At 41.9% G+C, this 26415-nt stretch overlaps 1 protein-coding gene across 2 annotated transcripts in view; it reads right to left on the bottom strand.

The window, feature by feature from the left end:
• Positions 1-7725: 7725 nt before the first annotated feature.
• SNAP25 (synaptosome associated protein 25) overlaps positions 7726-26415 on the bottom strand; it is a 30240-nt gene continuing 11550 nt past the window's right edge. The window contains exons 3-6 of one of the 2 annotated variants that reach the window (XM_004383057.3): positions 22278-22395; positions 18102-18227; positions 15507-15651; positions 7726-9011 (exon numbers count right to left, since the gene is read on the bottom strand). In XM_004383057.3, the coding sequence (XP_004383114.1) occupies positions 8943-9011; positions 15507-15651; positions 18102-18227; positions 22278-22395 (458 nt within the window). In that variant the 3' untranslated portion in view covers positions 7726-8942. Of the gene's footprint in view, positions 9012-15506; positions 15652-18101; positions 18228-21985; positions 22104-22277; positions 22396-26415 lie in introns of both variants that reach the window. The other variant, XM_004383056.2, reaches the window with a different exon arrangement.

Genomic DNA, 26415 nt, shown 5'->3' with positions numbered 1-26415 from the left:
CCATGTGTGCAGAGTAGAATTGAACTCCATAGGTTTTTCAAAGCTGTGATCTTTTGGAAGCAGATTGCCAGGCTTTTCTTCCACAGTGCCTCCGGGTGCCTTGAACCACCTACCTTTTGGTTGGTAGTCAAGTGTTTACCCATTTGTGCCACTCAGGAACTCCTGAATATTACTAAAGGGAAAGAATATTAGTACATGCCCACTCGAAGTGCCCACAGAGGGTCCACTCCGACCTTTGTTTCCATAAGATTTTAAGGACACAGAGGAGAGAAGGAGAATTCCATGTGTTTCCTTCATGTTGTACTAGATTGATTGCTGTCCAGTTGGTTCTGACTCATAGCGACCTTACAGAACAGAGTAGAACTGCTCCATAGGGTTTCTAAGGCTGTAATCTTTATAGAAGCAGATGGCCACATCTTTCTCCCACAGAGTGGCTGGTGAGTTCGACCACCGACCTTTCAGTTAGTAGCCAAGTGCTTAACGACTGCGCCGTGATTATTCATCCATCTCTGTATCCACACACTTAGCAATATGACTTTGAAGCTTTTCCCAACATACGGCAGAGTATATCTTCTTTTCTCTTGATTCTGAACTGGTCTTGTGACTTGCTTTGGCTAATAGAATGTAGTAGAAGTGATAAGCGTGGGCTTCTGCTTTCTTTCTTGGACTTCTGACTCTGACATGAGATCGAACTCTGGTTGGCCTGCTAGAGAATGAGAGACCACATGCAGGAAGGTGTAGCGTCTCAGCCAACAGCTGGCCAACTCTTCAGAAACTGAGCTGCCTGGCTGACTCACAGTTGACTGCAGCTGCATAAGGGAGTCCAGCCAAGACCAGTAGAACTCGCAGCCAAGCCAACCCCCAAATGCCAATCTGCAGAATTGCAAAGTAAATATTTATTGTTTTAAGTCACTATGTTTTAGGACAGTTTCTGGGACAGTAGCAATAGTTCACTATTACAGAGGTTTACAAGCCTCCACTGTATTCCTTGGATTCTTTGCTTGATTTCCCTTACTAATTATTAATAGTATTGTCACAGTAATAATAATAGGTAACGTTATGGATTGATTGTGTCCCCAGAAATGTGTGTCAACTTGCCTAGGCCATGATTCCCAGTATTGTGTGGTGGTCCACCATTTTGTGATCTAATGTGACTATCCTATGTATTGTAAATCCTAACCTCTATGATGTTAATGAGGCAGGATTAGAGGCAGTTAGTTAATAAGGCAGGACTCAATCTACAGGATTAGGTTGTATTTTGAGTCAATCTCTTTTGAGATATAAAAGAGAGACTCTAGCAGAGAGAGAGAGGGACCTCCTACCACCAAGAAAGAAGAGCCGAGAGCAGAGCATGTCCTTTGGACCTGGGGTCCTTGTGCTGAGAAACACTTGGACCAAGGGAAGATTGATGACAAGGACCTTCTCCCAGAGCGCATAGAGAGAGAAAGCCTTCCCCTCAAGCTGTTGCCCTAAATTCAGACTTCTAGCCTACTAGACTTTGAGAGAATAAATTTCTGTTTGTTAAAGCCATTTGCTTGTGGTATTTCTGTTATAGCAGCACTAGATATCTAAGATAGGTAATATTAGGATAGAACTATTGAGAGTCCAAATTACTTTCATGTATGTAACTCATTTGATTCTTACAGTAATATCTAGAGAATGATTCCCATTTTGGACATAACAGAGAAAGAAGCACTAATGGCCTTGGCTTTTATATTTGGGTAAAGATCGGAGAGACCACCAGTGCTTTAATGGTGGAAAACTTAGTGCACCTACAGCTAGGAATTTGGAGATACTTGGACAGTTATTGATAGATCTGACAAAGGTGTGAAATATCTTTGATAGGAAAATTAATTTACTTAGAACCTAAAATGAAGTCCAGTGAGTACACCTTATGTGCATAGCTACAGTGAGTGAACACTCTAATTAAAAGTGGCAAGGAAAGTCTGTTTCTATTCCTGATGGTGTTGATGGTGCTTCCTTTCACATTAACTATCATCTGGGTAGTGTGTAAGATTTACAAGGCATATTTATGAACATTATCCCAGCTGATCTTCCCAAGCATCCTGAAAAATAGGTAGGGCAAAGATCATTATACCCATTTTGCCGATAAGTAGACTAAGGCTCAGGGAAGGCTTATGAATCCTAGTTGAATTCTTATTCCACATCACCTCCATGTTATACTTTAGTTTATAACATTGTGGGAGGCAGGGCGTTGCCTTTTACTGTAAACTTGCATTCCTGCAACCCTTGTTTGGGGAGGGTATGGTGGTGCATGAGGGGCTGAGGCCGGATTTCAAGAATGAAGGACATTTGGCTCAGGCAATAGTTGGTATTGCTTTGCGTGAAGCTCTTCACTCACCACTTATGAATGGCAGTTTTTAAGCACAGGCAGTAGGAATTAAAAGCATGTCACTGAAAAAGGATGGATCCAAAGTGTGCTGCCAAGTAGGTGTTTTGGGGAAGATGCCAGGAGCTATCATGAATTGCATGAGAAGGAGTTGTCTTAGTTAGAGATCCCCCAGAAGCAGACCCAGAGACAAGGATTTTGGGATAAGTAGTTTATTGAAGAGCTGATACCAGGAAGCATAAGTAGTGGGGTGGGAAACTGAGACAGAGAAGAGAAGGCAGCCAATAGTGTGATAATTACCAGGCAACTTATCACGTGAGGTTGATTCTGTTGGGGGAACGCTAGGAGACAAGGTGGAACACTTACTTCAGTGTAATCCTGACTTGGGGTCAAGGAAGCTGGCATATTCAGTCACCCATCCCCATCCATTCTTAGTTGAGGACTGCTTCTGGGGGCATTAAAACTTCAGCACCTCTGGCTTGCCCTGCCTTAAGGCAGAGAATTACAGGGTTCTTCAATGCGAACAGCCTTTTGGGAGTAGAGGTGAGTGTCCAGGGGAATGTGGGTAGGGTACCAGCAGCTTCTGCTAGAAAGGTCATGAGTTAAAAATTTCTTAATTCCTTGTAGAAAGAGTTTTGTGAACTTGAGGCAGCAAATCTCTCCCTAAACTGAATGGTCTGGAAGCTGCAGTATGGGAAGAATTTGGAGGAGCCAAGGGTTGTGTCTAATGGAGATGGTGGACATCAGCTGGTGGCATTCTACAAGGGACTGGTATATCAGTTAGACACCTGGATGCTTTGACACCTCATCCAAGAAACAGCTGTGGATACTAGAAGTTATTGATAAAGTCCCTGGGTGGCGCAGAGTTTGCACTTGACTACTAACCTAAAGATTTGGCAGTTGAATCCCAATCAGCAGTGCCACAGAAGAAAGGCCTGGTAATCTGCTTCTGTAAAGATTAAAGCTAAGAAAACCCTATGGAGCAGTTCTACTCTGTGGTCTCCATGAGTCAGAATGCACTCGATGGCAACAGGTTTTACTAGAGTTACTACTACTATCAGTTGCCATCAAGTTGACTCCAACTCATGGTGACCCCATGTGTGTCAGATAAAATTGTGCTCCATAAGATTTTCAGTGGCTGATTTTTTGGAAGTAGATCACCAAGCCTTTCTTCTGAAGCACCTCTGGGTTCACTCAAACTTCCAACCTTTCAGTTAGCAGCCAAGAGTGTTAACTGTTTTCACCGCCTAGGGATTCCAGGTACTAGGGTTAAATGAAGGAGCTCTGGTGGCACAGGGATTAAAGAGCTCAGCCGCTAACTAAACGATTGGTAGTTTGAATCCACCAGCCGCTCCATGGGAGAAAGATGTGGTAGTCTGCTTCCGTAAAGATCACAGCCTTGAAAACCCTATGGGGCAGTTCTACCCTGTCCTATAGGATCACAATTAGTCGGAATCAACTCCACAGCAACGAGTTTGGTTTTTTGGTTTTGGTGACAAAATGGTTAAGTGCTCGACTACTACCCCAAAAAGTCATGGTTCGAATCCACCAGCCACTCTGTGGCAGAAAAGACCTAGTGATCTGCGTCCATAAAGATTACAGCCTAGGAAACCCTACGAGGCAGTTCTCTTGTCTTGTAGGGTCATTATGAGTACGCGTTGATTCTACCGCACACGGTAACAACAACAGGGATAAATGCCTTGTTACTGGTTTACTTTTCCTTAGTTTCCTGATCCCCAAAGCTTCCTACATTCTAGGAGATAGATTTGAGTTTCCAAAACCTAGATGGAGAACCTGAGGTGCACAACTAAATTGCGTGAAGGTAAATTATTGGGGTGATGACTGTATGAAGACCACTTAGAGCGAGACTTCCTAAGCCTTGGACCAGGGAGTTAGCACCTTCTACTCATCTAAGGAAATTTGACTTGGCACTCATTCCTGGCCCACTGTTCGTTTCACTCCTTGCTTGCTGGGCCAAGGAGTTCGCAAATTTCTTCTGGACAATTCATGCAAGAAATACTTCAAACCAGTATTGAGTTGCTGTGGAGGTACTCCCGTTATTATTAAATGAAAAGATGTTGGTAGTTTGGGCATTTGCTTCCTCATTTTCAGCCCCTACTTCCCAAATAGGTTCACCCTGGACATATCATTTTAGTTACCTCAACCCCGGAAGAATTCCCTGCTCATGCTTCTTAATGGTGAGGTCTACTCTATTTTTAAATACACCCCTATGCTCCCTATCCCCATCACTGTTTTGCTTTTCTCTATGACACAATCTGATATACTTAATACCTAACTTATTTGTTTATCTATCTCCCCTCTGCTTGAGTATAAGATCAATTAATGCAGAAATTGTTTCCTGGTTTGTTTGTTTTCATTGTTCTATTCTCAATACCCAGAACAGTGCCTGGTACATACCAGAAGCTCAGTAAATATTTCTTGAATGAATGAGTGAACTAAAGGTGGGTTCACCGAGACCTTTTGCTGATGAGACCAGTACATCTCTCCTTAATGTTCTTTGTGGAAGCACGTCTCCTGGAGTTTCCTATCTGGCGGAATTGAGAGAGGCATGATCCTGAAATGCATCTTGCAAGTCTCCCAACAGCTTTGGAGCTTGCAAGTCTCCCAATAGCTTTGGAGTTGCACACATCTGGTTTGACTCACACCTAGGCCACTTACTAGCTGAGAGATCTTGTTCAAATAAATGATCTGAGCTTCAATTTCATCATCTGCAAAAGGGAGGTAACAATGCCATTTTTGTCAACTTTGCAGAGTTTCTAATAGGATTTAATGAGTCAAAACATACAAGGCACTTAACAGTGCATGTTCTGTTCTTATCTGCCATAGAGTCAATTCTGACTCATGGCAATCTCACGTGCTAGATGATCAGAAAGAAGCATTTTCTTCCCTTCCTCTTAATTTCCAGGGAAATCATCAATTTGTTGACAACGCAGTGACACCAAGACTGGCGAAGGTTGGTCAAAGCAGATTCTGGGGGAGGATGTGGAAGGAGGATAATGAAAACTAGAGAAGGAGAGACAGACAAGACGAAAAAAACTCTGTTACCAGGACTTGGACCACCTTTCACTTCTGGTCCTTTGTAAAGGAGTCCTTTTGTCAGTGCCACATGTCAGGGAGTTGAAAGATTTAGTCTTTACAATCTTAAGCCTTGCCCCAATCATTACTTTTCTAATGTTGTACCTCTTAGATTGGCACATGACTCAGAGCAAACTCATCACTGGAAAATATGTCCTCCTTTAGCTAAAAGGAGCTGACTGCATAAGAACCTAGCCTGGGCAGACTTAATTATCAAAGGAAATGTGTCTCAGAATGAATTATGTGATGGGTCTTAAAGCAAAATGCTTTTATCTTACTTTTTATGTACACAGTATTGGGTTTTAATCACTTAAACAATGAGGAAAGACACTTCCTTACCTGGATGAGAACGGATAGAGCTTGGAACAGAATTTTCTGACACAGCCTATATGTTGACCCTGGGTGCCTTTGACAAATGCACTATGTTTATTCACTTCCTCTTCTAGTATCCTCCCTACTACCTTAATTTTAAGGAAAAAAATATGTTGTTACTGTCATTTTTCCTTAGAGTAACTTCCCTGAGCATCTGGGTACCTACAGAATCTGTTCTGAAGGAAGACATGATAAGAGTAGTTAAAGAACTGCTGAACTTGGATATGTGGCTGATGAGATTTCTAAGCATGAACTTAAAGGGGCCACATGGTTTCTCACTGCTGTTTGTAATAAAATGCGAGAGGAAAGAGATGAACTTAAAAATGAACTGTGCAAAATGAAAACAAAACTTAAAAGATTTGTAAAATTCTGTTGTACACGTCCTAGAATTTTCAACAAGGATGTAGCTACACAATCTTTTGTTAAAGAGATTAAGCCTGTGACTGATGGATCTAACCAACTACCACAGCAGAAAACCCATCAGCTTAGATTGAAGGTGACAGAAAGAATGAAAGGAAAGAATGCTGTCTGCCTCTTAGCATTCTACAGGCAGGAAACAGGCCAAAGGAGCTACAGGTGTTCTCCAAGAAAAGAAAAGGACCATCCCTGGAGCAAATTGGAGATCAGCAGACCTGTTGGAAGGAGCACGGGAAGCAGAGCTGCCTCGGTCTCAGAGGGTGGAGCCATGGCCTCTGGGGTGTCAAAGGGTAGAGCCACAGCCTCCTAGGTTTCAAAGAGTCAGATCTTCAAGTTTGTTCTGGAGTGTGGGGCTGCCATTCAGTTTGGCCAAGAGGATGGGGCTGCTGCCCAAAGATGAGGGGGTGGGGCTGCCATGCTCAAGGGGCAGAAGAATGGGGCTTGCTGAGGCTGAGGGGGTGGGGTTGCCACTCAGATGGACTAGGAGAATGAGGCTGCCCAAAGCCAGGGGAACAGAGTTGTCCTAATGGGCCTGGAAGGCAGAGCTGAAGACCAGGACTGAGGGGCCTCCACCCAGAATACAGAGAGCATGGCTGACACCTAGAGTCTGGAGGGCAGGGCCGTTGCCTAGATAGTCTCAGAGAACAGAGGATTACTTTCAAGCCTCGACAGCTAATGCAATTTGTTCTGAGGGGTTTTGGAGTTGCTTGGTGCCTGTTATCCCTTCTTCCCCTCTAATTTTTCCCATTTGTAATGGAAATGTCTACCTTGTGCCTGTTCTACCACTGTACTCTGTAAGAAGATAACTTGTACTCTAGATTTCACAGTTTCACAGATGAAGAGGTATTTTGCCCCAGGATGGAATATCCCTTAAGTCTCACCCATATTTGATGTAGATGCTTCAGAAGATGAGATTTTTGCATTTGGAATTGGCTTAAGACATTTTTCAATGACGTGATGGCCTAAAGGTGTTTTACATATGGCAAGGACATGAGTTTTTGGGGGCCAAAGGGTGGAATGCTATGGATTGAATTGTGTCCCCCCAAAATATGTGTTGTAAATCCTAACCTCCTTGCCTGTTGTTATAATTCCATTTGGGAGTGGGTTATCTTTGTTAAATTTACGAGCAGGATTAGTGTAGGGTGTGTGTTGAGTCAATCTCTTTTGAGATATAAAAGAAATTAAACAAGTAGAATAGATATGGGGGAAGAAAGATACCAAGTCACATGAAGATTGCCCAGGAGCAGAAGCTAAAAGAGAGGATGACCTTCCTCCAGAGCCGACAGAGAAAGAAAGCCTTCCCCTAGCGCTGGCACCCTAAATTCAGACTTCTAGCCTGCTAAACTGTCAGAGAATAAATTTGTTTGTTAAAGCCATCCACTTGTGGCATTTCTATAATAGCAGCACGGGATAACTAAGACACCTGGCTTCCTCTTCTGGTGTGAGTGCAAAAATCAGACAGGGTTCATGAAGAAATTAAAACAGACAACTGGAGTTTATAATTTTTAATCATTTTAAACTAGCTACAAAATGTCAATCACTTCACAAACTGACAGAGGAGACAGGAGGAATTTAATATTACATGCTGTAATGATATTTATCTCACAGTTTATCTATATTTCATTCATTTATATTATTTTTTAAAGGTTTCTTTATCAGCTACTAAACATCTCAGCAATTTGGTGTGCATAGCTCTAGATTAAGCAACAGAGAATTGTACTGATAACCAACCACAGGGGAAATGGCAATTAATAAGAGTCAGCCTTATAAAATTTACATCTCCACACTGTTTCACAGCAAGATGGCCTTGTCCAAAACATAGCCTTCAAAAGCAACACACAAACCCTATATTACATCTATTTGACATCGTTTCAGCCAAAGGTATATTTTGCTGGAAGTGATTTAATGGCGAGTCTGTCGAATCCATCTTTTTTTTTAAATTCATTTTTTTAAAAAAGGATGATTATGATTAATAAGTCTATATATTAACAGAAAGGAAAGTGACACTACTGTAATTTCCTGGTATAACTTAATCTTGACAGTGTCTCAATACTGAGCATGCTTGGTTGTTGTTTTGCTGTTGTTGTTGGTTGTGTGATTGTGTTGTCTCATCAGTGAGCTGTCATGGAAAGTTTTCGTGTAAGTAGGAATCTAAAAATCTATTTAGTTCTCATGCATAAATGCATAAATCACATCACTTTGAGTGCAGTGCCTGTTATGTAATTCCACATTGTCTGATCATGAAATCGTAGAGACAGATGACAGCCATGAGAAACCAAGGACAGCAAATTTAGAGTTTCAGAGCCTGACACTCAAAAAAAGGACCGTGGCAGTAGCTCTGTGGAATGTCATAGTTTTACAAGAACAATACTGTATATCGAAAGAATCAACAGCACATTGAGCATTCCTAAATTGTTGTCATTCAGCAAATGCCAACAAGGGGAGAAAAGGAAAAATAAACCCAAAGACATCTTACGTAGGGAGTAGAGCCACCAAATGACCACTATATACAACCTTTGGAAAGAAAGAGACCCAGAAAGAACAAAAGACACACAGTATTGTTGGGACATGAGAGACAACACAGGACAACATTCTTGATGAGGGTGGGCTGATGTGTGTGTGCAGACCTACTATGTAATACCATGAGAAAAGCATGAAGTTGCTATCTTGCTTGACAGCATTCAGAAGAGAACTCAAGTGGGCCCATTTAACCGCTCCCCAGCATCTTCGTTGCACGCTGGTTGGCTTCATCAATTCTGGTTTTGTTGGAATCAGCCTGGAAAAAGGGGAAAGAGAACAGAATTCAGGTTACCCTTTAAAATTCCATTCATTCCTTCTTGGTCCAGGTCAAATACCATCCCTTGGGTGAAGCCGGTAGAAAATTCTCTAGCCAGAATTGACCATCCCTTCCTTTGCATTTCCAGAACCACTGCTTAGTGCTCAACTGGATGTGACCATAGAAGCTTGATTAGTTCTCATAACTATTTTCCCCACCAGACAGCATCCTTTTGAGGGCAGGGTTATATCATTTATCTTTCTGTCCCTGAAATAACACCCAGTGACTTCCATGGTAGGCATTCAAATTTGCTGGATTGACTTGAATTACCACCACTTGTGCAGCTGAGTTCAAATCATGGCTAACTTTTTTAGCAGTGCCACTTTGGACAAATTAACATTTTGAGGGTTCAATTTTCTCATCTATAAGCTGGAGACAATAAAGAATAATGTTAAAGAGTATGAGCACCTAATGTTCTACTCATTAAATTTTGATGACATCAAGATCGACAACATCAACTATCAGAGGTGTACTAGTGTTAGCTCCTTTTTCCAAGTGAGCAAGCCAGGCAGAGATGGTTTATGCAATTTGTCTAAAGGCGTAGCACCAGTAAGAGGAGAAGCCTGGGTCAGGACACAAGCATCCTGGAGTGCAGCTGGGGTCAGAATGTAAGCCGCCTATTAATCACTATGTTAATCCCCATACTACTTAGGTTTGCTGTGAGGATTAAATGAGTTTGTACACATAATGTGCTTAGACTAATGTTTTGCAAAAATGAAATGCTGTTATCCTGAAATTATAGTTATTAGGAGACAACCTGGCTTGCTTTCAGGATGTCTGTGTTTCTAAACCATGTTTTTGAAGACTCGGTCATACGGTTTTGATAACTGACTTGTCTTTAACAGGGGCACATTTACCATAATTTTGTGCCTTGCTCACTTAGCTTCTTGGTTGATCTGCTCACTATTTGAATTACTTTTTGTTGTACATGAAGCATGAAACCCAGGGCTGCTACCAGGACAGACCTTTAAGCCCTAGAAAATGAACTATTCCCATCATCATGAGAAAGACATGAGTCAGCAAGTAGAGAAGACAACGAAGATTCTATTTAGGTTGCTGTTTTGGCCTATTGTGATTGGCAACACCGTCCTTTAACCCAGGAAGAGCCGTCGGAAACTGAGAGGCAGTGTAAGGAAACAACTGTTTATCAGTCAACAAGTCAAACTGACTATGTTCCCACTATTAATTCTTCATGCTTTCCAGTCTCTACTGAGATGAGTCTTCTTTATTCAGTTTGAAGTATGAATTTCTAGAACACTAAAGTTATCCATTTTCAAATAGAAACTGGCAAAGTTAAAATAACTATTTCTAGATTATTCATAACTCTAAATTACCTGGCAGTGGCTTTTCACCAACAGTTGGGATAATAGGCAGTTGACTTCCAAAACAAGTATTTACACTATAAGATAGAGCATTAATTTCTTTGTTTTGACCTGTAGAATATTTTTGACCTTAGGTACCTCATTTAGAAAATGGTTAATCCCTCCAATTTCCTTTGGCTCCTAAATCTTCCCTCTCCAGCTACAAATCCCATTGGTATAAAGGAAAACCATGGGCTTAGACTAATATGATATATTCCTGCAGATAGAATTATGCTGAATATTTCTTTTTCAGACTGAACTCTGAGAAAAGCTCAAATGAGAAAAATCAGCCATTTAAAAATGGCAAAATATTTTATTACATTTTATCAAAGCAAAAGTTATAGGATTTGTTGCATCAGAAATGCACTACTGAGCCTTCAGAGAGTGGGGCAAGTGAATATTTTAAAGTAGAGCATGAGGGTCACTCTCCAGATGTTCTAAAAAATGTAGGTTAGGAATAGACCTACATTTACTGGTCATCTGTGGATTCCATCTAATTTCTTTCTGAAGCACCTCAAAATTTCAGCCCATACAGTACTCAACACAAAATACATCCCATCTTTTTTCACATTCTGTAAAAAAGTAGTGCCTTTTTGTTTTAAATCTCAAATAACCTCCTCTTAGGCATCCTCCTGGTATTTAGAGAATGCCTCTGTGTTCATCTTATTTATATGCTGTGGGACTTTATTTGTGGAGGACACCTATCCCAGCTTTCATAATCCTGAAGTTGCTGGTCTACCCAACCTATGCTACATGGTTTTTCCTTGTGAGAAAGCTAGGATGACCACAGGAGGGCCAGTGAGAGAATTAGAAGGAGCTGTTCAGTCCATCAGGGAGCCCTGGTGGCACAGTGGTTAAAAGCGCTTGGCGGTTTGAACCCACCAGCCACTCCACAGGAGAAAGATGGGGCAGTCTGCTTATGTAAAGATTACACCCTTAGAAGCCCTATGGGGGCAGTTCTACTCTGTCTTATAGGGTTGCTAAGAGTCGGAATCGATTCGACAACAGTGGATTTGGTTCAGTCTGGAGGCCTGGTGGCACGGTAGTTAAGTGCTTGGCTGCTAACTGAAAGGCCGGTGGTTCGAAGCTACCAGTGGCTCTGCGGGAGAAAGATGTGGCAGTCTGCTTCCATAGAGGTTTACAGCCTTGGAAATCCTGTGGGGTCGATAAGAGTCGGAATTGACTTGACAGCAGTGGGTTTTTGGTTCAGTCCACCCTTCTGAACACCCTGGGAATCTCAGCTTCAGAGAGTGGCAGCTCAGATTAGGCCCCAGCTCAGACTTCCAGAATTGACGCCCAATACCGTACATGGCAGAGCCCTCATGGCACAGTGGTTAAGAGCTTGGCTGCTAACCAAAAGGTCAGCAGTTCAAAGCTGCCAGCTGCTCCTTAGAACCCCTATGGGGCAGTTGTACTCTGTCCTATAGGGTCACTATGAGTCAGAAGTGACTCGACGGCACCGGGTTTGGTTTTTTTGCTACCCCACATGGCAGCCCATTTAGATCCCAGATTTGAACTGTTCTCTTATTAACCCTATCTTTTGGATGAGGCAACCAGGTGACAGAGCTAGTGAGTGGAGACTTCTTCTAGAACCCAAGGTCTTAGTTTTCAAACACTGTTTCTTCACTGATAGAAGAATTAGGCATGTGCTGAAGCTTTTGCCTCATTGTATTTCACCCTGTACATGACATCTACCACTGACAATTTTAAATTGAAGCTTGAACATCACTAACTTATTTCCTTAGCAACAGTTCCCAGAAAGCATATGATATAAACTTGCCTCTGATTTAGCCATTTTCTGAAAGAATTGTACCTTTTTAACCTTAGATGATTTTCTATCTATAAATACTCTTAAGCTGAAAGCGAGGTTTTTAAACAGACCCAAGTCATTTCTTGACAGCCTATAACCAAAAAAACCCAAACTCATTGCCGTCAAGTAAATTCCGACTCATAGTGACCCTACAGGACAGAGTAGAACTGTCTCATAGGGTTTCCAAGGAGCATCTGGTAGATTCAAACTGCCGACCTTTTGGTTAGCAGCCATAGCTCTTAACCACTACACCAGCAGGTCCATAGGAATGTATTATAGATATCATTGTTCTGGGCTCTCAAAACTTCAATATTTATTAACCCAAGTGATGGGGGAGGATCATGATTAATGGAATTGGGTGAAGGTTGTGGTGGGGTCATGAGAGAATATGGGAGAAACAGTGCAAGACACTCCTCCTTACTCCTACTGTGTGATGTTAATTAAGTCTTAGATGTGTAAGAGATTTTTGCGCTGTTTCCTCCTATCAGCGGTGAGAAACTACAAGAGAAGGAGGAAATCTATTAATGATTGTGCAGCTCATGTCACATGTACCATTTGGAGCAATGGTGGGTTGGACTAAGCTCTAAATCATGGTGAGATTATGATTTTTGAAATAGAAGCTCTTTTAAAGGGTTGACTGGAACGAATTCATTGTTCAAAGTCAACTAGCCCCTCCCCACTTTCTTAAACAATTCAGCACTCAGGGAAGGACACAAACAAGAATAATCATTTGATTTCCCATTTACTCGCCTGGCCTTTGATTAACCCTTAGAAAGCTGCAAATGTCTCTGCCCTTGCAGTAAGTTGGGCCCCGAATGAAAGATTTTCCCTGAAGATGAGAAATAGAATGCACAATGACAGATTAAGTTGCCACTTGCCTTTCCAGGAACACTTTTGCATGCTTAATGTCCAACTGTATCAATAAAGGTTTGACCTCTCCATTAGTAAAACCTCTCCTTCTAAATCTAATTGGCTTTGATGCATTATCTACCTGCATCTGTGAGAAAATTGGGTCCACTGACAGAAAATGAATACTTCCTGAGTGTTTTAAAAATCATTTTCCCCTTGGAAGGCAGTTCAGCAATTCTGAGTTCATTTTTCTGTGCCGTAATTGGTTAGGTCGGATTGTGTTGCCTCCAGTGCTTTTTGAAACTCTCCATATTGTTCGAAAATCCATTGACTTGCAGGGCTTTAAAAGCTTTAGCGTATCAAAGGCCTCTTAACAGTGATATGTGTGTCATGACTTGAAAAAGTAAGCAAAGCACAAGCATTTTGCCAACCAAAACTGACATGTGTGTAGCCCAATATTGATCAGGCAAAATATTATGCCATCAGATACTTTTAATATGGAGCACATAGAACACAATAGGGCTAAGTGTTCCCTTTACATCTACTCATTCCTTTTTCAAGTCAGTGTAGGCTGCCTGGGTGCCAAGACAGTAACTATTTAGATTTATGATTGAAAAAATCTCAAAAGCTTTCTTCTTTGTGCACCAAAATGGAATGGATTATTAAAAAGAAAACCAGGGTCTCGGGCTCAGAACTTCACCATCTCCCAGGGAATACCCTCACACAACATAAGATCAACCAAATAGAACAGATTATTGATGCACGATTACCATTAAACCTATAATGTGTTTCTTTCTCCCTTTTGGCATTTGAACCTTTTAAGAGATAATAAGCAAAATTCAAGATTATACTGCCTGGGGAGGGGATGGAATACAAGGACGTAGAAACTATATTAGATTTGTATGGTGTGAAATATCAGATTTTGGTGCCCCAAATCTCTTTATAGAAACTTCCTAGTGTTTCTTTCTCTTCCCTTCTAATCTCAAGCCTCCCAAACCTACTCCTTGCCATTCTGTTCTCTTCAGTCTTCCTTATGCCCTTTGTTGGCACTGGGGGTTTCAGCCTTAGAGCCAGGTCTGGTATCCTTGTGTGAATTCAATTCATCAGATATGAGTTCCCTACTTTGAGATCTGGGGATATGCGCTGTTGGGTTGGAAAGGAAACTGGGTCTTTTTGCACTATCATTAAAGCTTTGTAAAGCATCTATAAAAAGCAAAACACATACTCATTGTCATGGTTAATTTTATATGTCAACTTAGCTAGGCTATGCTGCCCAGTTGTTTGGTCAGACACTAGGCTAGTTGTTAAGAAGTAGTTAAATCAAAAAAATCCATTCCGACTCATGGCGACCTCACGTGTTTCAAAGTAGAACTATGCTCCAAAAGGTTTTCAATAGCTGTGATCCTTTGGAAGTAGACTGCCAAGTCTTTCTTCTGAGACATCTCTGGGTGGATTTGAACTGCCAGCCTTCCAGTTAGTAGCCAAGCACATGAAGTAGTTACATGTGATTGAATCAGCTGGCCTTAAGTAAAGAGATTACCTTCTATAACGTGGGTGGGCCTCATCCAATCAGTTGAAAGCCTTAGGAGCAAAAATGGAGTCTTCCCTAGGGTGTACTCTGCCTCCAGACTATAAATAGATCCCTTACCAGAATTCCTCCACTCTTCAATTTTCCCATTACCTGACCTATGAATTTTGGAACTCAAGACTGTAGGAATCTCCAGCCTGTCTTCTGATCTACAGATTTTGGGCTTGCCAGACCCTGCAATTGTGTGAGAAAACTCCTTAAACTAAACCTCTATCCATCTAAACAGATAAAGATATAAACGGACAAACCTAGAAGAACATATATACCTGGCTCTGTTTCTCTAGAGAACTCTGAATAAGATACTCTTCTTCTGGCTAACTATTCCTTCCCTCATTTTCGGATTCATCACACCATCTCCACTTGACAAACTCCTAACTATCCTTCAAGACTCAACGTAAATTTGATCTCTTCTGAGATTTTCCCACTCCTGCCCCTTGAAGTCTTCGCTCCTCTAACGCTATTTAGCATTTTATCTGTGGCTCTCTTGGGGAATCACATTTTGTTTGGTAGTAACTTCATCTGCTGTCTCAGTGCCTCTTACAGGCTGTGAGTTTCTTGGCACTCTTTCTCATCTTTATATGTCCCATAGTGCCTAGCACAACGCCTGGCATGAAGGGGCCCCTGAGTAATATTTGCTAGATTAAATTCTACCATTCAATTCAAAGTGAAGACTTTGGTTCTGTTGCTGAATCCTGTGTTTCTGTCTTTGAAAATTAAGGTAAAAATTTCCAGCTACCAGTGTATTTGAATCCACTGTCACGGTTTCAGGGTTTTGTGTGAAGATGTGACCAGTAGCAGCAACTTCCTGCTGACTGCGAGGGGCTCACCTTCTCCATGATCCTGTCGATCTGGCGATTCTGTGTATCGATCTCATTGCCCATATCCAGGGCCATGTGACGGAGGTTTCCAATGATGCCGCTCACCTGCTCCAGGTTTTCATCCATTTCATTTTCTCGGGCATCATTTGTTACCCTGGGAGCCAAAGAGCAATTTTTAGAAGACAGAGGGTAGGAATACACCTAAATACCAAGGACCCAAAACTTAGGAAAAATCTGTAGACCTCTAGGCACCTTCAACGTTTTCGTCTCTAATGTCCGTCCAACACAAGAACACATTTTGACTTTTGTACATTAAAATAATATTAAAAATTGAATTTCTGAACTCTTGAATTTCAATTTTTAAAGAAAGTATATTAAACATATGAACTTATCTACTTCCCTCACTCCCACTATTGTTTCCCCCTTCATATTTTTATCTCAATTTTTATTTTTTAAGGGTAAAATCATTTTATTTGGGAGGACTCAAGGGCAGAGAATGAAGATAGAACTAGATAGAAACTATATTTTTCTTTCTGGAATATCAACCAAAGTCTCCAAGACTCAAATTCAGAATGAAAGAAAAAGCTAATTGCAGTAAGTCAGGCAATCTCTTTGCTCATCTCTTTTCCCACTTGGGACCAACATCAATGAAAAGAGTAATGATAATTCCAGTCTACCCCTTAATCCTGCTTGCTACCAAGAACTCCAAAGAGAGCTACTTGTTCAAGATGATTTTCATCTGCCAATATTTTAATGCCATGGAGTTTTTAGTGGCTTGTGAATGGGTGATTTTGGAGGAGAAAACTGTGGTAAGATTATTGTTCCGTTTAAGTGGCGCTGAGTGGAGAGGAAGGAGTTGGTTCTCAAAGTGTCCCACCATCTTGCCATCTTTCACAGTCCAGCTTGAAAGTTAAGAAAAGGGCACTATTTATGGAAAACAGTAAGTACTTTCTTCAGAATGTTCGGGCTAATTAACCTTTTCCCAGTACAGATGGTGATGGGCTAGAACATGTTCAGAGGGGTTAAAATCCCTTCCCCCCTGTTAACTCCCAATGCAGACTGGCCCACTATGGTTGTAAAAGCAGCCCAGGCCAGAGAAAATTAAAGAAGTTAAAGGGAACTTCCCAGCTTTCTCATATAGAGAAGCTTATTTAAATGATCATAGCAGCTAAGGCATGTTGATAGTTCCATGATTCTCAGTCCAGGTTGCATATTAGAATCCCCTGAGGAGCTTTATAAACCACACCCGCCACTTCTAGAGATTCTGATTCAATTGGTGTAGGTTGGTCCCAGGCACTGGTATTTAAAAAGAAAAAAAAAAAAAAAAACTCCCCAGGTGAATTTAATGAGCAACCAATGTTGAGAACCCCTGGTCTAGTTTCCCTGGGAACAGATAGAAGCAGGAATAGGAATAGAATTGTCATCTGTGAGGCTCTAGGTAGATAGCTAGACCTTATACCTAAGTGACAGTGATCCATCATTTGAGTCCGGGTTATCTGTTTACCAACAACAAGTACAATGGCCTGGGTATAGACAGCTGTACAAACGACTGCCCTAGCCACTGCCGAGTCCTGGTGTAGCAGCTTGTAAAAAGGGATACACATAGTTTTCTTCGTTTTCCACCACAGGAATATTTATTATTACTCTGTTTTCTGGTCTCCTAAGAACTGAGTTCTAAATTGGCTGAGCTGTATAATTTGAGATTTCTATAGATATTTAAGTTGGTTTTTGTATCTAGAGCTCAAAGGAAATGATTAGTCAGAAGCCAAGTATGCTCATGATTCCCTGTTTGCACCTTCAGATCCATTCTCTGACCTTTTTTGGCTCTGTGACCCAAGGGCATCAGCCAGTTCTCTGAGCCTCTGGCTTCCAGTAGGGTTTGGCCCATGAGAGATTGGAGGGAAAGAGGAGAGAGAGGTTGGGGTATGTATTTAACATTTTCACTCCCTGTGAGCTTTGGCAGTGGCTGCATTGCTGTGTCTATGGCCCTTGCCCCGGGCCACAACTATTGCCAGTTTCTGATACTAGCTCATTCTCCTGTCCCTTCAGGAGAATGTGGTAACAGCTTCCCACGATTGCTAGTCCCTGAGTACTTCACCATTCTTTGTTATTAACCCTGCCCACACCTCTGTAAAAAGCCTCTTTAATAAGCTCTATTCAGTTAAGCTCATGGCATGAGATGCCTTCTTCCTGCCTCATTGATCCTGGGTATGGCCATGTGACTTGCTCTGTCTAATGAAACTTCAGCAAATATGACACAGGCAGAAGTTTGATACGTACTTGTGCATTGGGGCCTGACCTCCTTGGAATGCTGCCGCCACCATATAAGAGACCTGAACTATCCTGCTGCAGAGGCCACGTGGAGAACAGAGGCCTCCGGCTGACAGCCGCAGTCCAGCCACTAGATGTTTGAGCGAGGCCATCTTGAATTATCCCACCCCCAGTTACGTGCAGCCCCACGAACGGGCCAGGAGAGGCTAGAGGAAGAACTGCCCAGCCAGCATATAGATTCATGAGTAATAAAATGGTGGTTTTAAGCCACTCAGTTTTGGGGTGGCTCTTACTCCATGATAACTGCTACCATGCTGACTATACAAAGCTCACCTGCGGATGAAGCCGCCACTGATGGCCATCTGCTCCCGTTCATCCACCACACGAGCAGGCTGGCTGGCCACCACTCCATCCTGATTATTGCCCCAGGCTTTTTTGTAAGCATCGCTTGATTTAAGCCTATGCAAAAAAGAGGGTGAGTGGCAAGGCATGGGGTGGAGCAGCAAACTCATAATTGTTACCTCTTCAAGTGAAGAACTGAACCAAGCAAATGAGTTTTAACTTGGGGCATTAGAGAATACCGATATATCATAAACTGGACCCAAACGGTTGGCCACCACCATGCCTCAGCTACTCAGCGTTTCATTTCCGATCCAGTCAATTGCAATTGTCAAGACTGCAACCTTTGCCCACAAGGTTGTTCTTGTTTTTGTTGGATTTAAGACAAGGATTAAGGTAGCTGGAGGACATTGAGTTCTATTTCAGTGACATGGTTATATTTTGAGACACAAAACACACAGAAAAACATATTGGCAGACACACACAAAACAAGACTGCCAAGAAGAGTGTGTTCATCACACCACAGCAACACACTGTCATCAAGAAAAACACACTCAACCAAGTTGTTACACACCATCATGCAAAGGCTGCCTACTTAAATATTTTTTTCCTAACCCGTGTGTGGAACTAATGTTTCCAACTCTGCATGAAGGACATAAAGGATTGGTGGTTGGCCAAGGGTGATGGTCTTTGAGTTTCATCAAGAGGAATTTGAATTAGATAATATATCGGTACTTTCAAACAGTCACCATACATCCAGAGTTGATGTACAAACCTTTGTCCACAGAGACAAAAAGTAAAAGAGGCATAGTGAAATGAATGCAGGAAAAGAGAAGAGAGAACAAGCCATCTAGCACCAGAAAGGGAAACCCCTCTACATCTTCTTCATGCACCAGCTACAGGCATGAGTAGAAAGTGAAGCATTCTCATTTAAGCCAAACTACTCCAGAAGTTGACCATTCTCGAAAGGCACTAGCAGGGCAGTAATAGCCTTCATGAGGATTTGAAACGCAGGTTAAATGGCTTCTTTGTTGGGCTAAGGGGCAGGGTGGGGCGTGCTTACCACTTCCTACTTCACACTCTCCTGGGGTTGTGGCAGGGGCAGTGGTTTGGAATTGGTGAGGTCTCCAGGGGCCATATTTCACTGAGCTGCTTTGGAGGGAAACTTAAAATCCAGGCATACCTGTCATGCCCAGTAGAAACATGTGCACCATATTTTGGTGGTTGTGTTGTAAAATTTAAAGCAATCAAAGATGTTTTTAAGTTCTTTGCATAGTAGGAACCACAAGCATTTTAGTCCAAAAGCAACAGAACTTCCTGTGGTCCCATTTCACATTTTCTATTAGAAGACACCAGAATTCGACTTTTTTCTTTTCTTCATCCACTAAAGGACCACAGCCATCTATTAAAATTGGCTCTAGTACTTGCAGATTGGGGATCAAGCAATCCTGGAGACAATTTGGAATAGTACAAATGGAATTTCAGCAACTCCCACGATCTAATGTATAATTCCACAGCCCTTAGAGCAGTGAGAATTTACTGTATTAAGGGCCACAGGGCCACCTGGTGGGACAGGATCTAAAAACTATTTAATAGAGTTTAGAATCTGGCTTTGTTTTCTCCAACTCCTTATCTCCTCCCTCCTCAGATTAAAAGAAGTTATATGGACTTTGTGATGTTTTCTGCTATGTAAAATGTCTCGGATCCCATCTTTGGCAAATTCCAGGGGGTGGGAAAGTATGCGTTTCTAAAAGAAGGCGAATCACTGCACCCACAACGCTGTACATAGACTCACATAACTGCCGTACATCTACCGGAGTCCTTTGAAACATGCCGAGACACGGCAAAGCCCTCAGAGAGGCCGGGGCCCCACCAGCCACTGCATTGTGACACATGGTTTTTAAAGCATTACTTACACGTGATAGGGAACACTTCAGTCAAGCTTTGAAGCTCAGTTAGTATCTCTGGCGCACTAAGGATTAGTGCCAACTAGTATGCGGAATTCATAGGAGCCATCATTTCATAAAAACATGGGTCTCTGTCCCAAGGAGCCCTGCCTCCAGCCTTTCTCCAAACACAGTTAATAAAAGAGAGAAAATATACATGTCGGAATTCATCACCAAATAGATGGAAATCTCACCAGGGGGCAAGCTGCCACTGAAAAGGCTATACAGTCAATCTTGATTAACTGGAATGCTTGAGCAATGCGTCGTTTTGGTGAACGACATTACTTTCTCAGTTAACAGTGGGCCATGGTGGAAAATTTGTTTCAAGCGTGATTGTTGAGTATCTTTGTTAGACTCTTGAGCCATTTTCATGCTTTAGGATCTTAGAGTAGTGAACGTCATTGAGTCTTTCTTAGGCTATGGTTTATCTTCGTGTGTCTGAAGATCAACTCTTATTGCTTGCTTGTGTGGGAAGCTGTAGGAGTCAGGAACGGATTACCCAATAAGCAAGGTACGCACGAGCTTACTTGTGCTTACTTAATAATCTGTAGTGCACCATTTCACTTGTTTCGCCTGTTTGTACACAAGTAAGCCCCTGCGTACCTTGCTTATTGGTTAATCTGCCCCTGCTAGGAGGGTAGAGGCTGAGTAAGGGAATATGTACTAACCAGACAGCCCTGGAAGAAAAACTCTTTTAAATCCTTGATTGGATTTTTTAAAAAATCTACCTCTTTTTGCTAAAAGTGGAATGGAGCAAAAGTATAAATACAGCTGAGGGTTCCAGTTAGCTAGATTCCAGTTGATCAAGGTTTACTGTAGATCATTCTTTTTTAAAAAAAGGTTATTTATTTGTAAATCGAGCCCCTCTCCCTCCTAAACAGGAAGTGGGATATTTTAAATCAGCTTCAAAGTTTAAAGGATGCGAACGGTCATATAATCAGCTAGAAATGACATCAATTTCTATTCTAAAAGCTGGGGTCAGGAAAGGTTTAGGAAAAAGGCTTCTTTTAAAAGGGGGAAGTGAGAGGGGTATGGGAAATGGGGTAATGGATTTAGTTTTCCAAATGCATGCTGGACAATCTGCTCATGCATTTTTTTCCCCCCACTGCTAGTCCAATGAGACTACCTTCCAGAACCCTCGGTTTCAGGTTCCTTCTGTTGCAAACCTTTATAACCACATGTCACATTTTCTGCTACATTCCAGAAAAAGCGTTGCAGAACCTTGAGAACAGTTGAATGTTTTGTGATGTTGTGCATGCAAAATCTACACATTTCAACATTTCAGCCAGTGTACAGGTAGATCTTCCAAGGGGAAGCATTTGAGAGGAATAGGTTCAATTCAGGGAAAACTTGAGCACTTCTTGTGGAACGGCTCATCGCCCCCGGGTCAGGTGCAGCTACAGCATCTGCAGGCTCATCACTGACCAGATTTGGCAACTGACTGGCAGTAGAAAGGGAGAATCTGCATCTCTCTAACTTGTAGAAATGCTTGCTTGGGCCAGATTACCTGATTCTTTTACTCTTGAGAAATCAAACCTTAGTATATGTGTTTCTCTTCTTCCAAACATACCTCCAGCCTTTTCTAAATCTGCAATTTTGGCTCTTGGGGTTGGGGATAATAAAGTTCCCTGATGCCTCTGTCTTGAGGCTGGGCTCTGTCTCAGGTACACTTTCTGGAAAATGTTGAAACGTTTGTCAGTAAAAGTTGCTGACAGTGAAGCTTTCACTGTAGTATGCCTGATTTTTAATGCATCAACAGTAACTCCCACTAGTATCATCTATGCTATGAAATGAATGCATTGGAGACGGTATTGATCTGTTCTGCATGCCACATGCTCCTCCTGCCTATGTGCCTGGCAGGAATGAGCTGGTCAAGGCTTGGAGATGGGCCTTGGAGGAAACCAAAGCTTCAGGCAGGCAGGCAGCACCTACTTGTTACAGGGACACACACAAAGCCCGCAGAATTTTCCTAGGTCCGTCAAATTCTTTTCTGCTTCTTTCATGTCCTTATTGATTTGGTCCATCCCTTCCTCAATGCGTTCCAGTTGTTCTGATTAAACACAAGTATTTTATCCCCACAGAATGAAGCAGATGGAAAAGGACAAAGAAAAAAAAGACAAAACTTCAGACATTCACTTTGACATTAAAAAAGGAAAAAAAAAAAAAAGAAAAAGAAAGAAAGAAAACTGGACGCCACAGATTAGAGCTGGTACCCAGTACCTACTTGTTACAAGGACATATGAAAAGGCCACAGCATTTCCCTAAATCTTTTAAATTTTTCTCGGCCTCCTTCATGTCTTGGTTGATATGGTTCATGCCTTCTTCGACACGATCGAGTTGTTCTGGTTAGGACAGAGGGATGACAGTGTGGAATGAATTTTTTGGGGGTTTCCAACAGAACATGAGACATGACTATGTGAAATGGAATTTGAAAGAGAAAGAAAGAGATTACAATGCATTGTCCAAGAGGACGCATTGCTGCAGACTGCTGCCGTCGCCCTACACTGGCATGGGTGGGAGGAAATGAACAAAAACAATGCTCCGAAGAGTTTGTAATTCAAACGTGATGGGATGGGGTAGGTAGGCCTGCTCAGTTTTGAATGTCCAGGAAGAGTACAGCGTATTCACTTACTCAGACACCAGTGAAACTCAAGAGAAAGAAAAACAGGGTGTTAGTTTATGTTTCAGCATTCGGATCCCATGCTACGAGAGAAAGTTATCTGCTTCAACTTTAAAATAGCTAAATCATTCGGTTGTAAGCATCCTCAACCAGGTAAGGGCAGACAATTTTCTTCGTTGGGGAAAACAACAACGTCAACAGCGGCAATAATTAGCAAAGGGCATCGGATCGTTTTTCCTCCCCTAGTAGTCGCTGTCTAGCCAAAGGTAGCCCAAGGTCCGTTCTTGGTTGAGAATACTTAATTCATAGAAGCCGTAAATAAAACAGTATCACGGTAGCACAGCAATGTTATAAATAACTGGAACGTTTAAATTCCCTTCTCATCCTAGGGCTTACAGCTATGACAGCTTTGGAAGGCATGTCACTTCTCTGTCCTTTGTTTTCCCAGCCTCTATACCATAGGGTTGCTATGAGTTGGAATCGATTCGACGGCAACAAGTTGGGTTTGGTTTTATAATGGGGGCATGCTAGATACCAACCCCAGATGCACAGCAGGGAAAATAAATGCACGGATCTCTTTGGAGGAGAGGTGATGGATTGGAACATAAGACAGTACTGTGTCATCGCTGCCGGCAAGGCTGACCTTAGTATATCTAAGACAGATCGATAGTCATAAAAGCGAATTGCACATCTAGGTTGCCGGTGTTACATACACTAACTCAATTAATTTTTCAAAAGTCGTGTCACCAAATTTAGGTAACTACCAGTTCACTGAAGGGATTTTTAAAACAGCTTTTAAGCCCATTAAAGGAAAGCAGCAGTGGGATGTCTGGGCTGTCTAGTTACAAAACCTAATTACATTTCCATTCCTCATTTCATTTCCATTTTCATGCATGCATGCTCAAGCCTCTGGGAATAAAGGCATGATTTGAATAAAACTGGTAAATAAGTTTCCAGCCTAAGGGCAAAAATAATCACTTTAAAACAATTTCACTTTAAACTGTAGAGTGGAAACTGTCATTCTGAACAACTAAAATGAGTTCACCAATTGTGTCCTCCTTTGTGGGGCTAAAGAATAGAATTGAGCTTGTTAGGAATCTGCTTTCTCTGCTCTACTCTTCAAAGGACCAGTGAAAACAAAATTTTCAGAGCGTTTATCCAGCCTCGTGAAAGTGGAAGAAAAAACAGTGTATTGTTGGCAAACGTCTGCTGAGTAAACACAAGTCCAGTGATGTCTTAAAAGGACTAAAAGAAAAAAAGGATATAATTCTTCCCATTTTAGAACAGTGTTTTTACTTTCTGGAAAGCTTTACACTAGTTTCCATTAAAGGCGGCAATAAATTAGTTTGTAGATGAAATTCACTATTTTAGAGAGAGGAGTGATGGAGGGAAAAGGAACTCAATGTCAAATGAAGAACCATTGTAAGTACAGACAGGAATTGTTGTTGGCGCCCAAATCACGGCAATCCCATGAACAGAGGCATGACACACTGCTGGTCCTATACCATCCCCATGATGGGTTGTAGACCCGACCATCGTGAGCCATAGGGTTTTTGTTGGCTGATGTTTTAGAAGGCTTAGTCTGGAAGCGCAGCTGAAACCTGTTCAGCATCACAGCAACACTCAAGCCTCCACTGATAGGTGGGTGATGGCTGCGCATGAGCTGCTTTGGCTGGGGATCAAATCTGGGTCTCCCACATGGAAGGCGAGAATTCGACCACTGAACCACCAATGTATAGGGGTGCAAATCCTAATCAAGTTATTGCTAATCACTTCTGGAGTGCGGGGTTGAGATAGACTGGAGGAGGGTCTGGGCTCAGACCCTCAACTAATAAAGCTGAAACAAGCATGGATTGTAGTGTGCGGGTTCATACTCAGGCATTTGCCCTTCCAGAGGAGTTTCTCTTTAATCACAAAGCAAGTTCATACTATTGCAGCCAAAATATCAACTCTCTGACATTTCAGGAACCTCATCTACTGTGCCTCCAGGGATTACTGGGTAACATATACATGTGAACTGGGCCACAAGTGTTGGACCTTGAACTAGAGAATTCAAATTGAAAGATAAAATAAACAGATAGGCCCAAAACCCTATTTTTGAGAGCAGGGTTCTGCCATGGGTTGCCAGCTTTTTGGCAAGGGTCAGAGAGAAAAGTTGGCTTAGCAAACTATTTTATACCTACCAGTATTCGTTGAATGGATCTTTATACACAGTTAGAAGTCAAACCTTAATTTAAAAAAATCTTGTAACCATTTTGTCATGGATATGTTGTGGATATGTTTGATATATTGGGACTTCCAACACTTCAGTGAATTCTGTGAAGACATTCCTAAGGAAATGCTTGAAAGCAAGTAATGTCCTCATTCTAGTTTAGGGTGGACAACAGCGTCTCTAAGCTGATGCAATGCACCGTCCGGGGTGACTGCTCATTACCTTCCTAAGCTTGCTTTCTGGCTGTCTTCTGGTTATTCTTGGAGCCAGGCAGAAGAATAATATTTTGCATTGGGAGAGTTGGGGTGGGGGGAGGCTTCCCAGTAGACTATACTACATGTTGGGACAAAGGCTTGAACTTTCTCTTGTCATGATGTTTGGGTGGCTGCTTATTTGTGATAGATTCACCAGTGACAGGATGCTGAGGATCTAAGTTTAGACATCTCTTCTACCATTCTTACCTAAGTAAGGCAACATGGACCCTTAGAATCTTCAACCTGGTAAAAAAATACTATAGAAGATTAGCAAGACATCAACACTACTGACCTAGTATGCAAGCCTTCATGAGTACATCCCGTTACAAGATGCTGCCTACATTTTCCTTAGCATTGATGAACATATAGAAATTTATCTAAATTTAAATAGGCACATGTGGCTAGTGGCTACCATATTGGACAGTGCAGCCTCAGTCATTGATAACATATATATTGGTGACTGGACTTTAGTGAAAAGGATGTTTTCTCACATGCTACCTTATAGTGCCAAGAACCTTTTAAGAAAGTTGGCTTTCTTGATGGAGATTTACTTTGCCTTTGCTCTGCTAGGTAGGGGTCAAAGACTTGACTGATTAGTTTGGAGTTGATCCCAGGGGATTTTCCCAATAGGCACAGCTTCAGCATCAAAGTAAATGTATAACTCAGAGAGAGCAACGAAAGGAACAAGGGATTCAGGGGTGAAAGGTTAAATCATCCCACATTAGTGTCAAGATTGTTTCTTGGAGATTTATCTTGGAGACAAGTTGTCTAGGGGAATAAAAGTCCCAGGGCTTGGTACATTTCCAGGGCCATGTGTCACACTGAGTGTGCCCTGGTGTCTCCTGATACCTGAACGTAAAACAAGAACCCCACAAGGAATTTCCGAGTGCAGTTGTTTAGCCAGGCCACGTGGAGTGGTCTGGCCTGGCCCAATAGCAGTTGGAATGGTTCTTTAGAAGGATGGTTGCTTCTTGAGACTCTTGTGTAGCTGTTGGGTAGAAACAGTCAATACTTGTGGTGCTCAGGCATAGAAACAATGAGCAGAATATAACTGAAAAGAAATTTTGAAGCCGTTACCGATCTAGACAACATGGCATAATTAGAATTAAAATGCATTTACAATGGCATCTGTCATTTAAAAAAGTCCTAATGTCATATGATAGTACGAATGGAATGGCTATCATGTAAGATCAGATGGAAACCATCCACTTTTGGAGGTTTTACACTTGCATGTTTCTCACTGGTATCAATGTTCACCATGCATCTAGTAAAACCC

This window comes from Trichechus manatus, unplaced genomic scaffold, assembly GCF_000243295.1.
Source record: "Trichechus manatus latirostris isolate Lorelei unplaced genomic scaffold, TriManLat1.0 scaffold00104, whole genome shotgun sequence".
Taxonomy (NCBI): Eukaryota; Metazoa; Chordata; class Mammalia; order Sirenia; family Trichechidae; genus Trichechus; species Trichechus manatus.
The sequence above is the reverse complement of the archived record's forward strand: the minus strand, read 5'-3'. Positions and strand labels throughout refer to the sequence as shown.